The 16,717-nt window shown below is 34.2% G+C and overlaps 1 protein-coding gene across 1 annotated transcript in view; it reads right to left on the bottom strand.

Moving 5' to 3' along the window:
- Window positions 1–1,303: 1,303 nt before the first annotated feature.
- Window positions 1,304–16,717, bottom strand: part of MMP16 (matrix metallopeptidase 16) — a 173,951-nt gene continuing 158,537 nt past the window's right edge. Inside the window, exons 8-10 of the mRNA XM_027896672.1 lie at window positions 14,230–14,380; window positions 9,826–9,941; window positions 1,304–5,378 (exon numbers count right to left, since the gene is read on the bottom strand). Of these exons, the coding sequence (XP_027752473.1) occupies window positions 5,044–5,378; window positions 9,826–9,941; window positions 14,230–14,380 (602 nt within the window). The 3' untranslated portion in view covers window positions 1,304–5,043. The remainder of the gene's footprint in view (window positions 5,379–9,825; window positions 9,942–14,229; window positions 14,381–16,717) is intronic.

Below are 16,717 nucleotides of genomic sequence, written 5' to 3'. Positions count from 1 at the left end.
TCACAGCTATACCATTGTATTCAATAACAGGTTATCTGTTCCTCAGCTCCCACACAATATTATTTGATTTACAGCGTAGCTGAACGCGTAAGTGGCCAGTGACAGTTGTTTCCTCCACTGACAATAATGAGTTCCCTTATGGCTCATAGCGCTGCAGTCATCTATTTACACTTCTGGAAACAGACATGTCCAGAGACAGTCTTGACAACAACAAAAGGCAACAGGGAGGTATTGCTCTGTAATGGCTGCTTCACGTCTCCTACTGCCATGGTGCACGGTTTCCTTCACCTCTGCTAATTAGGTGATAAAACTTAGGCCATGTTGTGAGAAGATATGGAAGCCAGGACAGAGCAAGCCTCTGCAGTCATATATCCTTGCTCCTTCACCCAATCATCTTGTGCTCCCTCCAATTTAGGCTGCTAATGGTATGGTAGCTTGCATTTCTACTTTCTTAAAAATCCAGTGCCTGGAATATTCACTGTTCATTTTGCTATGCGTCTTTTTTAAGGTTTGTCCTAATGAAGGTTCAAATGCAAAAGAAAACAAAAAAATTAGAATAGGAATGTAATGCTGCCATTGCTAATAGGCGGACCGACTTTCTAGTCTATGCAATTTTTTGCTAACCAACAAACAAGAATTAGATTCTATATAATTTGGTACCAAAAGCTACATTTAGCTGATATTTAGATTTTGAAGTTAGACCCCCCAAAAAGTTGAAAAATCAAAATTTAAGCCTTATACTCTGTTTTTAACCCACAGTGCTAACAGCACAGGAGTCTTTATCAAGCAGTTGGGGAGGTGAAGTAGACTTTCTAAGAAAAAGAGTAAGTCTGCCCCTTATGTTTGCATCTATTAGCTTCTGTTATGTCCATTCATAAAATTAGCCTTTAAAAATCTTTAATTATTCCCTCCCTTTGTCCCACTTTGAAAGCAGAAAAAAAAATCAAAAGTTCATAGGAATATATAAAATGTGTATTACATTTATTCAGGAGACTTGAAAGGGCTCCTTTGGAGCCATTTGAGTCTCTCCATCCCAGCCTATCCAGTAAACATACAGTTACATATTTTTTAAAATGTATTTTTTGATAAAAATTAATTTTTGTCTACAGTCAACAAACTTTTCATAGGTTTATACATTGAAAGGTCAAAGGAAGCACTGCCATCATCTACTCTGGCCTCCTGCATCATACAGACCATAGTACTCTGAAGATACACAACCTTGTGAAGTCAGCTTGATAGACTGTAGCTGATTAACACAGCACATATTCACTTTTGTATTGTTCCCCAGTACAGATCATGACAATAGCAATATGGAAATATTTATTAAAAAAGTTACGGCACATGAGCAGGAACCCAGATTGCAGAACTGAAAATATTTTAAATTTACTTTTTCTTAATTCTGATAGTTATAGGCCCTGGTAGAGAAACAACTATTCAAAAAATAATAAAAAAAATTGTCTTAGAACTTCTACTCATTTGAGTTCAAAACTAGATCAGGCAACATCACTAATTTACTTGGAACTTCTATAATTTGAAACTAGTCAGTAGATATTTGGAAATTACAGTGAACACAATAGCTCTTACATCTTTTACTTAAAGCAAACCTTTATGACTGCATTACAACCTACTGAAAATATGAGTATGTAACAGAAAGGTTGACACAATCTTGCTCTGCATGACATAAACATGCCAATATAATACTATTTTTCTCCCTCTCTCTGTATATAGCATATATGCACTTTTAAGTAAAAGAAAATAGATTAAACAGTCAACTTATCATGTATTCATGTATCTATGATGTACCATATACCAAGCACTAGAATTATCACACTTACCTTCCTGCATAATTAAATTATCCAAATACAAATATTTTTGTTACCTTATCAAAGAACAACAGTCAACATGCTCACCACTTCATTACTGTCAGGGAAACAGTTGCACAAAAAGTTAAAGCTGCCATGAAAGATATTTCAAAATTGAAGTGACATTTTCAAGTGAATAAAAAAAAACCCAGATGAGATGCAGTTCTGACTTAAAAATAATATTAAATAAGTTCTCCTATTGTAGAGGAAAAACAAATACAGAATAAATGGTGCTGTTAGCATTTTCCTCCAGCTATCCAAGGGAAAAAAACTGGAACAGCAACATCAATCTTTTTGTTCTGTCTGTAGCAGAACATAAGCTGTAGTATTTTGACAATAAAAAATTCTCCATGGACTAAAATGTGTATGTGTGTGTTTGTGTGCTTTTATAAGCATACAGACACACACATCTTAACATATATGACAAACAGGCATCAAAATTCAAATTCACCTAATGAGCTGATCTGCAGTAAAAATCCTGTGTTAATAAACTGTCAATAAATCTATATTTTCAGCAACAACTGAATTGGATTTACTAAATAATGCTATGGGTTGATACTGGTGCGCTTCTAACCTACAGTATGCAGTACTTCTACAAAACATCTCCAAAATGCCATCTGCATTGCATATTTGCTGTAAAACTATATCTTTTTCTAATCTTCATTTTTGTTAACCATACATATGTATATCTGTTTATGCTCTAAGAAATAAGTTTGCAATGCTTTACAGCATGCCACATACGTTTGAAAGTCCTCAAATCAATATAAAATCATGTAATTGAAAAAAAGGCATACTATTTTTCATGCTATGCTCAATATAAATATAAATTCAAGGCAGTCAAGCTATCCATTACCAAAACAATAATAATTGTAATATATATGTATATATACCTACACTCTCTAAAAAGTGATCCAGTTATGTGGATTAAGAAACCAGTAAGAAATTGGTTGAACATAGTATAAAAGTCTCATTTTATGTAAAAGCCCATACTGGCCATTTCAAGTATTTTAATACTTTCCTATAACCTTTTCATTAACAACTAGCTATTTGTAGAAATAATAATTTTATACTGAAAATTGTATTCAAGTTAAATAAAAATTAACTTCTGCTGTAGTTCATTTTTAGAGTGTGCATGTATACATAGCAAAATACCTTTCTACAGACCTATCATAAATATTTTAGTCTATGACAGTTCTTTCCTACTAAAACACTTCAATGTTTTTTTCTCAAAATTTGGATCATGTCTATCAGGCCTTTCAAGAAATAAAACTCAGTTCATTTGCAACACCAGATTCCCTTCAGTTTGTGCCAGTTTGCAAGTTAAAGGTCAAAGACAGGACAGTACACTTTAAGGAAATTCAGACAGTGAAGCTGTTCACAGAAGACAATGTTTAACTTGGTAATGACAGTCAACAGGTCAATAATCAAGTTCAAGGCAAGCTGTTCATTGTTGCAAAAGTTACTCCCCTCAAATCCTGGTTTTCATAAAAAACCAAATGTCTGACTTTTGGGGTGCATCATTCTGACCATCTTTAATAAGTTCACAGCCCAGTGACTGTAAAGCCTATCACTGCAAGAAGCAGCTCCTAAATCAATAAAGAGGTCTGTCAGTTGCTGACTTTTCTCTAGGAAAAAAATATTGATACAAACCTGCTCTGCAGGTCACATGAAAATGACAATACTGCTGTTAGCACAAATTACACAGAATGACAAAATTTTTTGGTGGTCCCTTGGCTCTGTCAGTGATACCCTGTTCGACTGAAGGCCAGAATTTTGATTAACCCTTTGAGAACTATGATGAACATGCAAAGGGGTAACACACCAGAGGATACTCATGCAATATCAGAGTCATCGTCTTAGCTTTTCTTTGAAACTCTACCTCTGCAGAGGTAAATCGAATTATCATGCAACATAGTTTCAAAAGAGAAATCCAAGATGCTTAAGATAAGAAGCTAAGCTATAAAATTGTTTCCAGTTCAGAAAAATTCTTGGTAAGTGGTAGAAATTATTAAAATAGGTTTGGTTCCTTTAAAAAGAAAGTAGTTGGTAAATATAGTTTGTTTTCTATTTATGTTACAAAGGCTTTTCTATCAATAATGCAAATAATTAAAAACACTCGCAGTCACAGGAAATCTGTTTTGAAAAATTGATTTTCTTTTTAAATCTGTATTTAAACCTTTAAACCAAACACAATTCTATAATTTAATGACAACCAAGATTAACATCCACCAGACTCTGAAAACGGATGCAGTAGTTCTCAAAGGGTTACACCACCAGTATAATACCAGTCTCAAGTTTATCAATAGCTTGTCTGTTGCTTTAGCTCATTGAAATCCACTTCAGAGATACACTGCTTTTTACCATGCTTTGGAATGAGTGCTCCTGACAGACCTATGAAAGGCCTGGGGCAGTCAGCTTGGTACAGCTTGGGAAAGATTATGTAGGAAAACCAATGAAAAATCAAACAAAACACTAAAAAGATTCTGCTTGAATATAGTATTGAATATAAATGAGTTTAAAACATTGAGGACATAGCCCAGAGCAGCTGTAAAAAACACAAAATGAATGTATTATTAAGGCTGTTACTATATTGCAGATATTTTGGCCCCTTGTTTGTTGGAAAATGGCTGTCCGAACAGTCTGAAGTCCTGCGTGTCATCCGAGTCTCCCACATGACAAAACTGGAAGTAGGAGTATAGGACTTTATCTGTAGCAGACAGAAAGCAATCCTCTTTGGAGACAAAGCTGTTTTGGGTCTTCTCACTTTCCTGAAAGTTCTAGTTGGCTGTTGTGTTTCTCTAAAAAAATTTACTTTCAGCAAAAAATTTTTCAAAGGGGAAGAGGCCTTAAGGGGAAAATGTAGAAACATTGGAGATTTTTTTTTTCCTTTTCTTTAGTTAATCCTGATAGCATTGAATGTGCAGAGGAAAGGCCTAGAATCGAATGACAAAGAAAGACAAAGGACTGAAGAAACAGCAGATACTGTGTATCATGGAAGCTTCCCAGCTGAGTAAATCGCCACTCATGCGCAGGACAGGCAACCCCCTGGGTTTTAAAGATCAGCTTTGTTTCAGACTGACAGATGCCCGCTCCTAGCTAGGAAACTGCATAACAGCTCTTGTGTTGAATCTCAAGTTACCACAAACTCCTGGGAGGGAAAGAAAAAAACCAAAACCCTACATCACACCCACTCTTGCATAGAGCGTTTGCAGTACAGTATGTGGCGGGGTGTTCCTTTCCTTTTGAACTGGAACACAGTGTAAACCAAGACAAGGAGGCACAAGGCCAGGATGCAGGGAATGACGATGGCTATGGCTTTCACAGTGCTGGCTGTGTTGTCCAGTTTGATGACGATGTCAACGTCATCTTGAGGGCTGTGTCGGTCTTTATCTCGATCTGTTGGTCCATCACAACCCATAAAATCCTTGAGGATGGATCTGGGATAGCCAGGTTCCACCCTGAGCATCTGATTGTTGAATTTCCAGTACTCTTTTCCTTTGTAGAAATATGTGAAGCCTGAGGAAGAAAGTTGCAATTATTTATGGTCATATCAAATCATGTCATCAACACAACATGATGGAAACTACTGGTATCAATTTTTCTTTTTGTAATTAAAAAATTAAAAAGGTGTAAGGAATAGACCTCAAATCTTCTTTAGAAATTTAATTTCTTTACTGTCTCTAGAAAAATCTGACATATGGATTTGGGTGGTTTGTTGTTTTTGGAATTTTGTTGAGTTTTTTATTCAATAAACTGAGACTTTTTTTTTTCACTATTATCAAAAGGAAAAAAAAAAAAAAAAGAGAGAGAGTAAGAGAATTCCAGAGAATATGGTCTATAACAAGCCAGGGTCCAGCTGATTTGTTCATTCACTGAAAACCCAAGTAGAGTTGGAATACCCAGGGCCAGGACTTTAAAGCATCACAATCTCTTCAAGATGGGAAGTCTACTGAAATAAATCACAATGTTATGCTATGTTATCTAGACATGAGAACTGCCCCACTTCAATGTCACACAGCCTATTCCTGTACTTCATCAGGAAACTGGATGAAGTGACAGCATCTTTCACATGAGAAATCAGGTGTAACCAGGTTTAAGGTTTCTATAAAGAGCTGGTATTTGTTCATTCAGGCACACTCCAATGCTACTATTAAACATGCCTAAATGGAGAAAAAACCTTGATTCTTACAAAAAATCTACATTACTTTATTATCCCAACTGAAAAATTACATTGATCTGGCAAGCAACAAACCTTCAGGACGGGTAAACTTCCTTCTACTGCTTATGAACTGAATGGAAATAGCTGAATTTTTCTGTACCTTCACTTTACAGACCTCAGCTTACTTCCTGCAGTACTAAAGGCTACTAAGGTAGATATTCATAATTTTAACAATACTTCTTGAAAAAGTTGGTAACTATCTATCTGGACATAGTATTAGTAACCACCTATTCAATCGACAGTTATTTTCTTACAATTTAAAAAAAAAAAAAAAAAAGAAAAATTTGATCATTTATTTTGCAGCTAAAACTGCAAACAAATCATCATCTAGTACCATTTTCAGAATATTTGAGTATTTCAACATTCTTCTACATTACGTATTTTTGATAGCCTTCCTAGCCAATGAAAAAGTATAATTTTCCTTTTCTTAATCCCTTTCAGTTTTATTACCTGAAAATATGCTAGTAGATCTATTGAAAGGCCTAATACAAATCAAAAAGTGAAAAAAGAAAAGAAACAAAAAGTATTGAGCTGTATGAAAACAGTAGCTAGACTTGTTCGGAAAATGCCTTCTATTCTGACTGGAATGGAACAAAAAAGAGGACTGGAATTCTTTAAATATTATGAAATTTTAAAATTTTAGCATTTGTAATTTTCTTAAAGCCATCTGTAGTTTAAATGGAAAGTATTATCAAATGCAAAGTTTCAGTATTTTGAGCCACAGTTTACTCCACCTTTACATTTCATACAATAATATGTATGTGAGAAAGTACTGGACATACTGGTCATGGATAATATTTCAAGTATGGAAATTCAATGTATTATCTCTATCGATACTCTAATACATATATAGAGACTATATAAAGATATGGCATCTCTAAATCTATATTCATACACACATGCAGGATACATGTATGTATACATCGGGGTACAGGTAAGTCAAAATAAGGACATAAGTAGTAATTGATGTTATACAGCAAAAGGTCAAATTAAAAGTCTTAAAATAAAAGCAGCAAAGGAATTTCCAGCTGCTACAGATCCAACAAAAATTTTTCAGTTGGAGCAACTTTTCTGCTGGGAAACTCTGAAGGTAGTTAAACTTTTCTTCTGTTTTTGCTGAGACAGCCACCAGGATAACAGCCAGTTACAGCTGAAAGATGGGAGTTACCAGCAGAGAAGGGTAGTTATAAGAGACTGAGTAGCTTTACTGCTTCTCGTGGCAGAACAAATGACTTCACACAACTGTTGAAAGTCATTTCATTTAGTCTGCTTACCTTGTTGAGCCTGCTTTGGGAGCTGCTACTTACAAGTTTTTAGGTATTAGTCACTGAGAATAGTGAGTGCAATACCAAATAGCAACAAAGGGCTAAGTAGTTACTAATATGTTAAATGTACTTACCTAGTAAGTACAAGGCAAAAAAAGGCCAACGAACTAATAAAGTAGACTATCTTTTCTCTTTCTTCTCCCTTAAAATTGCCCCATCATCCACTTTAGCAGAATTTCTAGTTGAAATGTAAAATTTTCTGTGCTGCTCTCAAGGCAGAAAGAAAAATTTCTCCAATCTGGAGAATTTTGTGTGATGTCAGATTCCATGGAAAAAAAGAAAGGAAATTTCTTCTCCACTTTCTTCTAAGAGCTCTTACCAAAGTGTTAGAAAGCAAATCACATTATGGGAGGTAGGAAGGAGAATTTAAAAGATGTTACCTCCACCTTAGAAAGCTTTTAGGACACTGAATCAGAATGCTGACTAGTGTAGGAAATCATTTTTTCTCATCCTTCCCAAGCCTTTTAATGCAAAATTACCCCAAATATTTGCCATCAGTGATGAAAACCCCTTCATAATCAGAGTTATTGTAGGTGTTCATTTGCAGAGTTTACACAACAGAAAGAAAAGCAAAAGAAAAAACTATCTTTTAAAATGAAATGGATTCACTGAAAGACTTGCTTTAACTTGTTCTCCTATGAAGGTATATAGTAAAACTTCTTTATCAACTCTGCTTCTGTCCAAAGAAATAAAAAGAATTTCAGATAAAATGCAATCAACTACTTTACAACTCAGTTGTGATATTTCTTATTTGCATCTGCTTTTGTTTATTTCTTTCTTCATACTCATGACAGTGGAGTTTTGAACTGTTTCTTAAGACTTCCATTTTCTTGATTTCAGGGAAAATGTCTTAGTGATCCTCTTGTGAACTTCATGGTGTCATTTTCAGTCCCCTTTTCTGCCCTGCAGCCCTTATTGGCTTTCTGAGATGCCCAAGAATTCCTTTTCCTTTCACCTCCTCCACAATCTCTTATCATGTTTTACCAGCTTTCTCATTCAAAGAGTCAGGCAGACTATCAAAACCAGTTAAAAAGTGAGGTTAAAAGAGAAGTGGCTTTAATATAACCAAAAGTTTCCAGCCTTAGGAATATATATATATATATATATATATATATATATATATATATATATATATATAAATCCCTTTGAATATAAATCTTTAAAAATGCACTTAAAAAGTAATTAATCAAAGAGGTTATATCCACTATGTTTGTCTGTGCATTCATAATGTTAGTGACTATTTCCACATATATGTGTATTTGCAAACAGTTAAGTACTGAGTGTATGCACTCAGTAATATCATGTATGCAGAATATCATCTTGACTGACCTACTTTCCAGCTAAAAAACTATACTAAAAACAAAGAAAAAAATCAATCTAGGAAGAAAGCCAGAATACAGAGAGGGTTTCTTGTTTTCTGGATAAAACAGAAACAAGGCAGGAAACCAATTAAACATATTTCTGAAAAAAAACCCCCAAACATTTCTACGGTAAATTACTTAATCAAGTTAGAGGTTAAAATGTGAGACTGAAATGGTTTATAAAAGCAAATAAATATTTTTATTTTTTTATTAAGAGGAAATTAAAATAATAGGGCAATATATATTTGTGTACTGTCTTGTAAGGCAATTAGAATAAACTCAGAACCTACCAATAAATAGATAAATCATATAGGCCAAAAAATAATTGTCCAACAAAGATAAGTGACAACGGATGCATATTTTTATTCCCATCAAAGGGATCTAAACTCTGTGCGGCAGAGGGCTCTGCTGGCAATGTGCCAGTATCTCCTGGGTGGTACTGAATTCTCATAAAATGGGAGATTTTAGCTGCTCTCATTAATTTGGAGGTGTGTCCAGCAGAGATTCTAGTTTCTAGGTATGTGATAATGCATTTAATGCATGTAATAATACCTCATAATAAAAGTCTTGTTATCTGTATTTGTGCATAATGGATTTATAACATCTTCGATTTACATAAATTCATAGGGATACTTCTGCTTAGTTAAAGATTTCGCTTCCATTCTCTATTTCTTCAGAATGAAAACAGTAACTTCTAAGCTGTTTAAACAGCTGACACCTTGACAATTCAATAGAAATGCACGGTGTTTACAAAGCTTGTTTTAAGACGTCGTATAATTCATCAGAGAACAAAAATTCAGTGAATTAAGACAAAAGAAAAAAGAATGGAAAGTAATGCTTATAACACTAAATTTGAAAGCTTTTTTTTTTCCTTACATTAACTGGTACATGTGAACAAACAGCTATTTTCACTAAAGACAGTTCTATAGCAGGAAATATTTTGTTCATAAATCAAGAATTCCTTCACTACTTAACCTGAATAGTCAGTCATCCATCTACGACTCTATCTTACATAAAGGGTGTAAGTAAATCATTAAAACAAGAATGTGTTTGCATACCATTTTCTTTGTGGACAAAGGCTCCCTGAGGAGATTCTGGGATACCTTTCCAGATCGTGATTGGCTTGGGATAACCAGGGTCCATGGATCTCATTTCTTCACTGTATCTCCAGTACCTGAATTTTTTTTAAAAGGAAAAAAAAAACCCTCATTTGTAAGATAGAAGATAGCAACTTTATATTTTCCCCTTCTAACACTTGCTACCTTCGCTAGCCCCAAATGGGAATACTTGACTTCTTCTCTTTGAACATACTACCAGATTACAAAGAACTCTATTTGCTGACTGGACAACTGCTTCATGTAAGCAGATAGAAGATAAAAGATTTTTGTATTTTGACAAGTAAACCACCATGTACCTCACTTATAATGACTGCAATTCTCTTGCACTGTGACACAGAGATGCAACACATGTAAAAAAATTCATTAATGTTTTAGATACCATTTTAATAATGAAAGTGACAGCAGATTCAGACTAAAGTACTCCCAGCAATCTTAATTTAACTCTTTATATGTATGCATTGCAGCAGCTTTTAATTTCCTTATCCCTAAAAAAACACAATGTGATACAAAATTCAACCTGCTTTTGTACCTTCTTTCCAGCCAGCCCTTCTCAAATTTTAAAAGCTTCAGCACTCAAATTCTAGTAATTCTGAAAAGATGTATTTACACTTGTGATTTTGTTTACATTTATAAATAATGTTGATAATTTGTTTTTCCTTATATTACTTGTTAAATTGCTATACATATCTTATGAGTTTGTTCTAAGAATTAACATACTGCATCTCTAGTATCCTCTGTGTATCTTAATATATTTCAGTGGGTCATTTCATATTTTGATTGACTCCACTAATTTAGAGAGCAGTTTTCTTGGACAATTTTTTTTTCCCACAATCAGCTTTATTCATATGAAAACTACACTAAAAGGCAGTCACTCACCATTTCAGGACATCAAAAGCCTGAAAATATCTCACTATCATTGATAATCTGGTCACTGCTAAAAACTTCACACTTTTCCTCATTTAACTTCAGTTTTTAGAAATCCTTGTTATCATCGTTCCTCATGTGGACGATATTTTGTTCCTGTGAAGGTACTTAGACACTATAATTAATTCATATCTTAATTTTTTTTTAATAAAGTGGTCAGTTTAGCCAATGCTCCCTATGGGGGATTTCTCTGACTTTAAATTTTCAATGGAATTAAAAGGTGGCGGATTTCAAGTAGGTTAAGAGCTAGCAAGTTAGATTAAAAACAATTGTATTTTTTCTTTCTTATGCATAAATTATTTTTATAGCCTGATTTCTTAATCTAGTCATATATCCATCAGTGACAAGTCAACAAAGTAATGCTCTTTATTTGGAAATTTAACATCTTTGAGAGTTTACATGCAGAAAGAAACAACATAAAGAAGTTGTAAACAAAGCTCTGACAACAATACTATTGAAACCAGTTCTTCCTCATCTTTTGAGTCTAATTTTCATCCTTAGTTTGCACTTTTTTAACAAATACATTATCTTTATCCCTCTTTACCATATTCCTATTTCGTTTCTGCATAATTCCACTCATTTTCCTTTTTTCTCTTCCAACCTTGCCACCTTTTTGAGGTCCTTCTTTTAATAACCTCTCTGATTTTCCACTAGCCCTAAATGACTTTAAAAAATACACTTTGTCATTAAAAATCTTTGAGAATATACTCAGTGCACACTCAGAAGTCCCCAAATTGTTGTTTTTTCAGCATTGATGAGAAATCCTATTAGGGATTGATTATGATATTACCTAAGCAATCTGTGCTGCAATAATGAGCATGTCTACAGGGTAAGGAGAAGCCTAGTCTTGATTCTGCCTGGCATGTCAAATGTTCACAAGTAAACACCCTAACGATGATTTGAGCTTTACAAATCATACAAGCTGTGTTACTGTATCTCAAAGACTGATGAACTAAAAGAAGGGAAATAAATGAAAGTCCACTTTGTAACTTTAGAAAAAGGAAATTTGGAAAATATTTGCTTAAATATGTTCTATATGAATTCCTATTTACCTAATGATATCCTGAACCATTGGATGATTGAGTTTTTTTGAAGAAAGAATATTCACTTAAACTCTAAAGTACATAAAACCAGTCACACCAGATGGGGATATAAACAAGCTCATGTGTCAAGCAGTGCAGAATGCCTATTATCATCTATCCTGCATACTCAGTTCTGGTAGAAGAGGAATGAGAGGGAAAAATTTTTTCTATAGTCATGTTTTTCCCTCTTAAGGTTTCATATAATTATTCGGAAGAATTATCATTAGTGTTGAAATAGATGGTTTCAAATATTAACAACAATGTTCAATATATGAACTGCTTTAGACATATAAGTATTACAAAAGCGTTTATTGTTTTGACTTTTAAATCTTCATGCTGGTTTGGTTTATGGGATGTTTCTGTTAGTTTGTTTATTTGGTTGGGTTTTTGAGTTTTAATTATTATTTTTATTTTATAGCCAACATTTGACACTCCAAATTTTTTTATGTATACTATTTTACTGGGACATTTAACTGTGTCTAGATTCTGCCCTGTCAAAGCAAAGTAAGTGTATAGGTCCTTGATTTACACAAGGAGTAACATACTTTGCTACACTGATGCTGGCATAACCGCTGTCCTTTCATTCCTAACCTACCACACCAAGAAGTTTTATTTATGTTATACCTTCTTCAGGAAGAGATCCACACCCATAACAGACTTATACATTCTACTAAAAGCAGTAGGAGAATTCAATTCTCACTTTGCTTTAAGAAAAAAATGTGATATAAGCAATACACATTGAGAAACTTAGTGGTATATAGGTTTATTCTCACTGATGGTCAATATCCTCTAATAGCTCAATTATCTCTGCAAGGCTCATGCTCAATCTTCTTCTAACATACTGAATTGTATTTATGTCCTGCTGAGTTTCATTGTGGTTGATAGCTCTAAGCAGCAACTTTTCTGCCAGCAGATGTTTTCTCTGCTTGTTCTTTTCATCTTCTGTTATTACCAATGGTGTTTTAGGAAAGTCCAGCCTATAAGTAACTGCCTATGCACAGAAATATAAAAGGATGTTGCTGAATAAAGCCTAAAGAAAGTACAAGTCACAAAAGATTCCTACTGTACATACTTCAATAATGTATGTGGAGGTACAAAATTATTACCTGAAAAAGAATTTATATATTTTTTCAAAAATCTACTCAACCATAGGAAGCAAATTGTTTAGGTGTCTTTCTACTTCACTGTGGAAATTGATTGCTTGTAATGATACCTAATTTTCAAACATGTAAAAAATTTTATTTAGCTATCTACTTTCCCTATTTTTTTTTTAAGAAAATCTTTAACAATAAAATTTGTTGCAGCTATCTATAGTGTAATATTATAGTACTGCTAAAAATTACCAACTGCAGTGTGCTAAACATATTCTATGATATGCATGAAATTAATTTCTTAAGTGATCCATGAATATTATTAGTGTCTGAGAACTCTACCACACAGTAATAAAACCAGTCACACTTTTAATAATACTAATAGAAACATCACAGCCATTAATAAAGAATAATTTGTCTCTGAGTACACAGAATTTGCAGTGATACATCAATCAACAAACATAGTAGCATACTGAAAACCTGCAAAATCCGTCATTCAAATAACTTGCAGGGTATCAAATATTAATGAGTTCTCTTGACATCTCTATAAAGCAGACAAATATTCTTTCCTTTTCTTAAGAGACAGGGAAATGAAGACAGAGACACTAACTGAGTAGTGCAAATCTTTTTCAGGAATGGAAAAGAACTCAGATTTCACATTTTTTCTGTGGTTTTGTTTTGTTTGTGGGGTTTTTTTGTTTGTTTGTTTGTTATTAATCATGACTATAAGTGTCCCTTCTGAAGGGAACTACAAGATTTACTTAAAAATGATTCCAAGAAAGTTCTGAAATTCTTCTCTAGCTTTCAGGTTTAGCTGTCATTTCCCTTTTATATCTAATTTTTAAAGTAATTTTCACTAATCTTAAAAAGATTAGGATCATGCCTTCCCTGCTTATGTGCTATGGTTTAGAAACGTGAATAAAAAGAAGCAGGTAAGACTGTACATAAATACATGCATTTGAGTATTTAAGTTTAAATTTGCCACAAACTGTGACTTGCCTATTGACTTCTAAACCACACCTTTTCTACGGGATATACATATACCCATTTCAGGATATTCACACAAATATAATTTAAGTTATAAGAAATGTGAAAACAGTGTGGTTGTCTATGCAGGAGGAGTTAATTCCATCCACAGAATATGAACTGTTCAAGTGTCTTGACTTCTTCTTTTGAGAAAGAGGAAAAGGTTAATATGTTTAATTGATATCCACCAAGTTGTTTCCCTGCAGAATTCCTATACCAACCTATCTCCTTTGAAGAAGTAGGTTTTTCCAACATCTTCCCACCAAATTGCTGAATCAATGCCATGGGAAGGAATTCCACTTCCAAGTGTTATCAAATCATGAGGATAACCTGGCTGGAGAGTAGTGTCCTTGAAAACCCAGAACTTGTTACCTGTGCAGAAGCATATATATACACATACATATGTGTGTTAGTCATCAGTACTCTCAGTATTAATGCACTCCTAAGAAAAAACAAAGACTCCCAAAGGGTGACAGTAGTGGTTCTGCCAAACACAATGAAATGAAAATTGTTCTGTCACTGCACATAATGCAAAATTAAATATGCCTTAAGGATACCTTGCATCTCTAAAGCCTCTTTCTTTCAATAAGCCCATAGAATGTCTTTGATACCAGCTACATAGTGATCAAAACCAGAAAGAAAATGAAGTCATCTTAAGAGGCTCTGTGGTTGATAATGTAATATATTCACAGAAATACAAAACAGTTTTACATTTCATGAGGAAAGAAGAGTGAATTATAAGAAAATAAGGTAAAAAAAATATAAATAAATAAAATTTTTTTATACATTTTCTAGTGTGTTCTAAAGACGTATGATTAAGATTCTGAAGTCCCACAGGTGAAAGCCTTTTGTTTCTGAAACTAATGGTGGGTTGCAGGTGGCAAGACTTAACCTTTGGAGTAGGTGGCAAATCAATCAAAACCACCCAATTGACTTACTACATGCTAAAAATACAAGGTAGTTGTATGACTCTAGCTGATGTTAGCACAGTGTCTGCACAAACCTCAAATTACCCAGGTTAGTCAGGTTACTGTCTTAAACATGAATAATAGCCTAGTACTTCTTGGACTGCAATGCTCAGTAGGTGAATCCCCACTGTTGCAGTTCCTAGATAAATACCTTGTCTATATAGGGCTATGCATGCCTACAGAAGCAGCAACTGAGCAGGTGTTTTATACTATAGATTCCCCCCTGGGGAGAGGATGCTTCCTATGCTCTGTCTTGGAACTGGACAGCTTACCTTACCAGTCCACAACTCCATTTTCCAAGATTCAGTTTTTGCTGTTGCCAAGCTCTTCCTCACTGAACACTTCCACAATTATCTGCTTCATCATCTCATATTAATCCTATAGTCCAATATTTTCCCCAGTAATAGTGTTGTCCTCCTAGGTCTTCCCAATACACTGTGCCTCCTGTCCTATTCTTGCAACTATCTTCTCCATTTTACATTTTTGTTTTCTTCTAATTCTTCTTTGAAACACACTTCTCACCTGTATCTTTTCAGTAGAGACTTCTCTTTCAAACACAGACAGCTTTGGCTGAAAAAAAGGGAATAAAGATCCTCATATGCCCCCTAGAAATAGGGAAAAGGGAGCATAATTTGCATTTATGTATTTATCTGAAGAGCTTGCTTTGATGCCTGACTTCTCTTTGCACTGTCCCACATGGACACTCTCTTCAAGCTAGACTATAGGCTCCATTGTGTAGGACCCATGTGTTTATTTTCTCTTCAAAGCACTACCTTCATCTGTGTTTCCAAAAAGCAATGCTACTTTTATTAATAATTATACTGAAGGAGAAAATACTCTTTGAAATTGTGTGGACTCATTTGAATTAAATCACAGAAAGGTCTGGAGAAGATCCATGAATATATATATTGAATTGGCCTTATTGGATACTTAATTTTGGTCTATCCATTATCATTCATGATGATAATATTGAAAATATAAGGGAAAAAGTTTGAAAATATATTTTGCTCAAATACATTTGGAAAGTGGACTTAAGAAATAAAATCAGTGCTGCTTTGCACTTACCTGTAAGGCTAGACCGGCTGTTAGACAGATTTAGGAGGTTAAGGTACTGTGTTATATAAATATTTTATAAGGAAATGTAATATTACCCCAAAGACCTAGGATCAGGTGTATGCCAGAATCATCAAGAGGGAAAATCCGCAGAGATGTTTTGCATTTGGTTTTATATTCTAACTATCCCTCAGTGATATTAAATGTTTGTTTAAAGGGATGGTTTTTTTAATCTCCCTGTTTGTACTACAGTGATTTAAAGCATGTTTTCATTTTATCACAGTGTTAATTAGGAGAGGGGGTATAGTTTCCATCCCTCCCATGCTGGGTTTCCAGAGTTAATTTTTTATCAGCTTCTTTACAGCTGCTTGTCACCCACTTCCAAGCAAAGACACTACAGTTTGATCAACAAATCCATCTTATCCCCCCTACCAGTTGAAAGGAAAAAGAACTCAAAGAATGAGTAGAAACAGAGCCATTTGAAGTACTAAAAATAAAAGAGGCACCGAGATCTATGAAGAACAGTCATGGAAAACTGTGGTCTGTGTTGACCTGGGATTAAGGTTTGTGCTAACCTGTGATTTACCTTTACTGAAATGCCTCAGAAAATTCACTTACAGGGTTTGATCATGACAGAGGTGAGCATTTTCCATCATTCTCTGTCCCTCCTCCGATGTGGTTTATACTT

The sequence above is a fragment of the Empidonax traillii genome, unplaced genomic scaffold (genome assembly GCF_003031625.1).
Source record: "Empidonax traillii isolate 1590-97213 ecotype Southwest subspecies unplaced genomic scaffold, ASM303162v1 scaffold509:size578255, whole genome shotgun sequence".
NCBI classification, from domain to species: Eukaryota; Metazoa; Chordata; class Aves; order Passeriformes; family Tyrannidae; genus Empidonax; species Empidonax traillii.
This window is presented reverse-complemented; position numbering and strand designations above follow the sequence as displayed.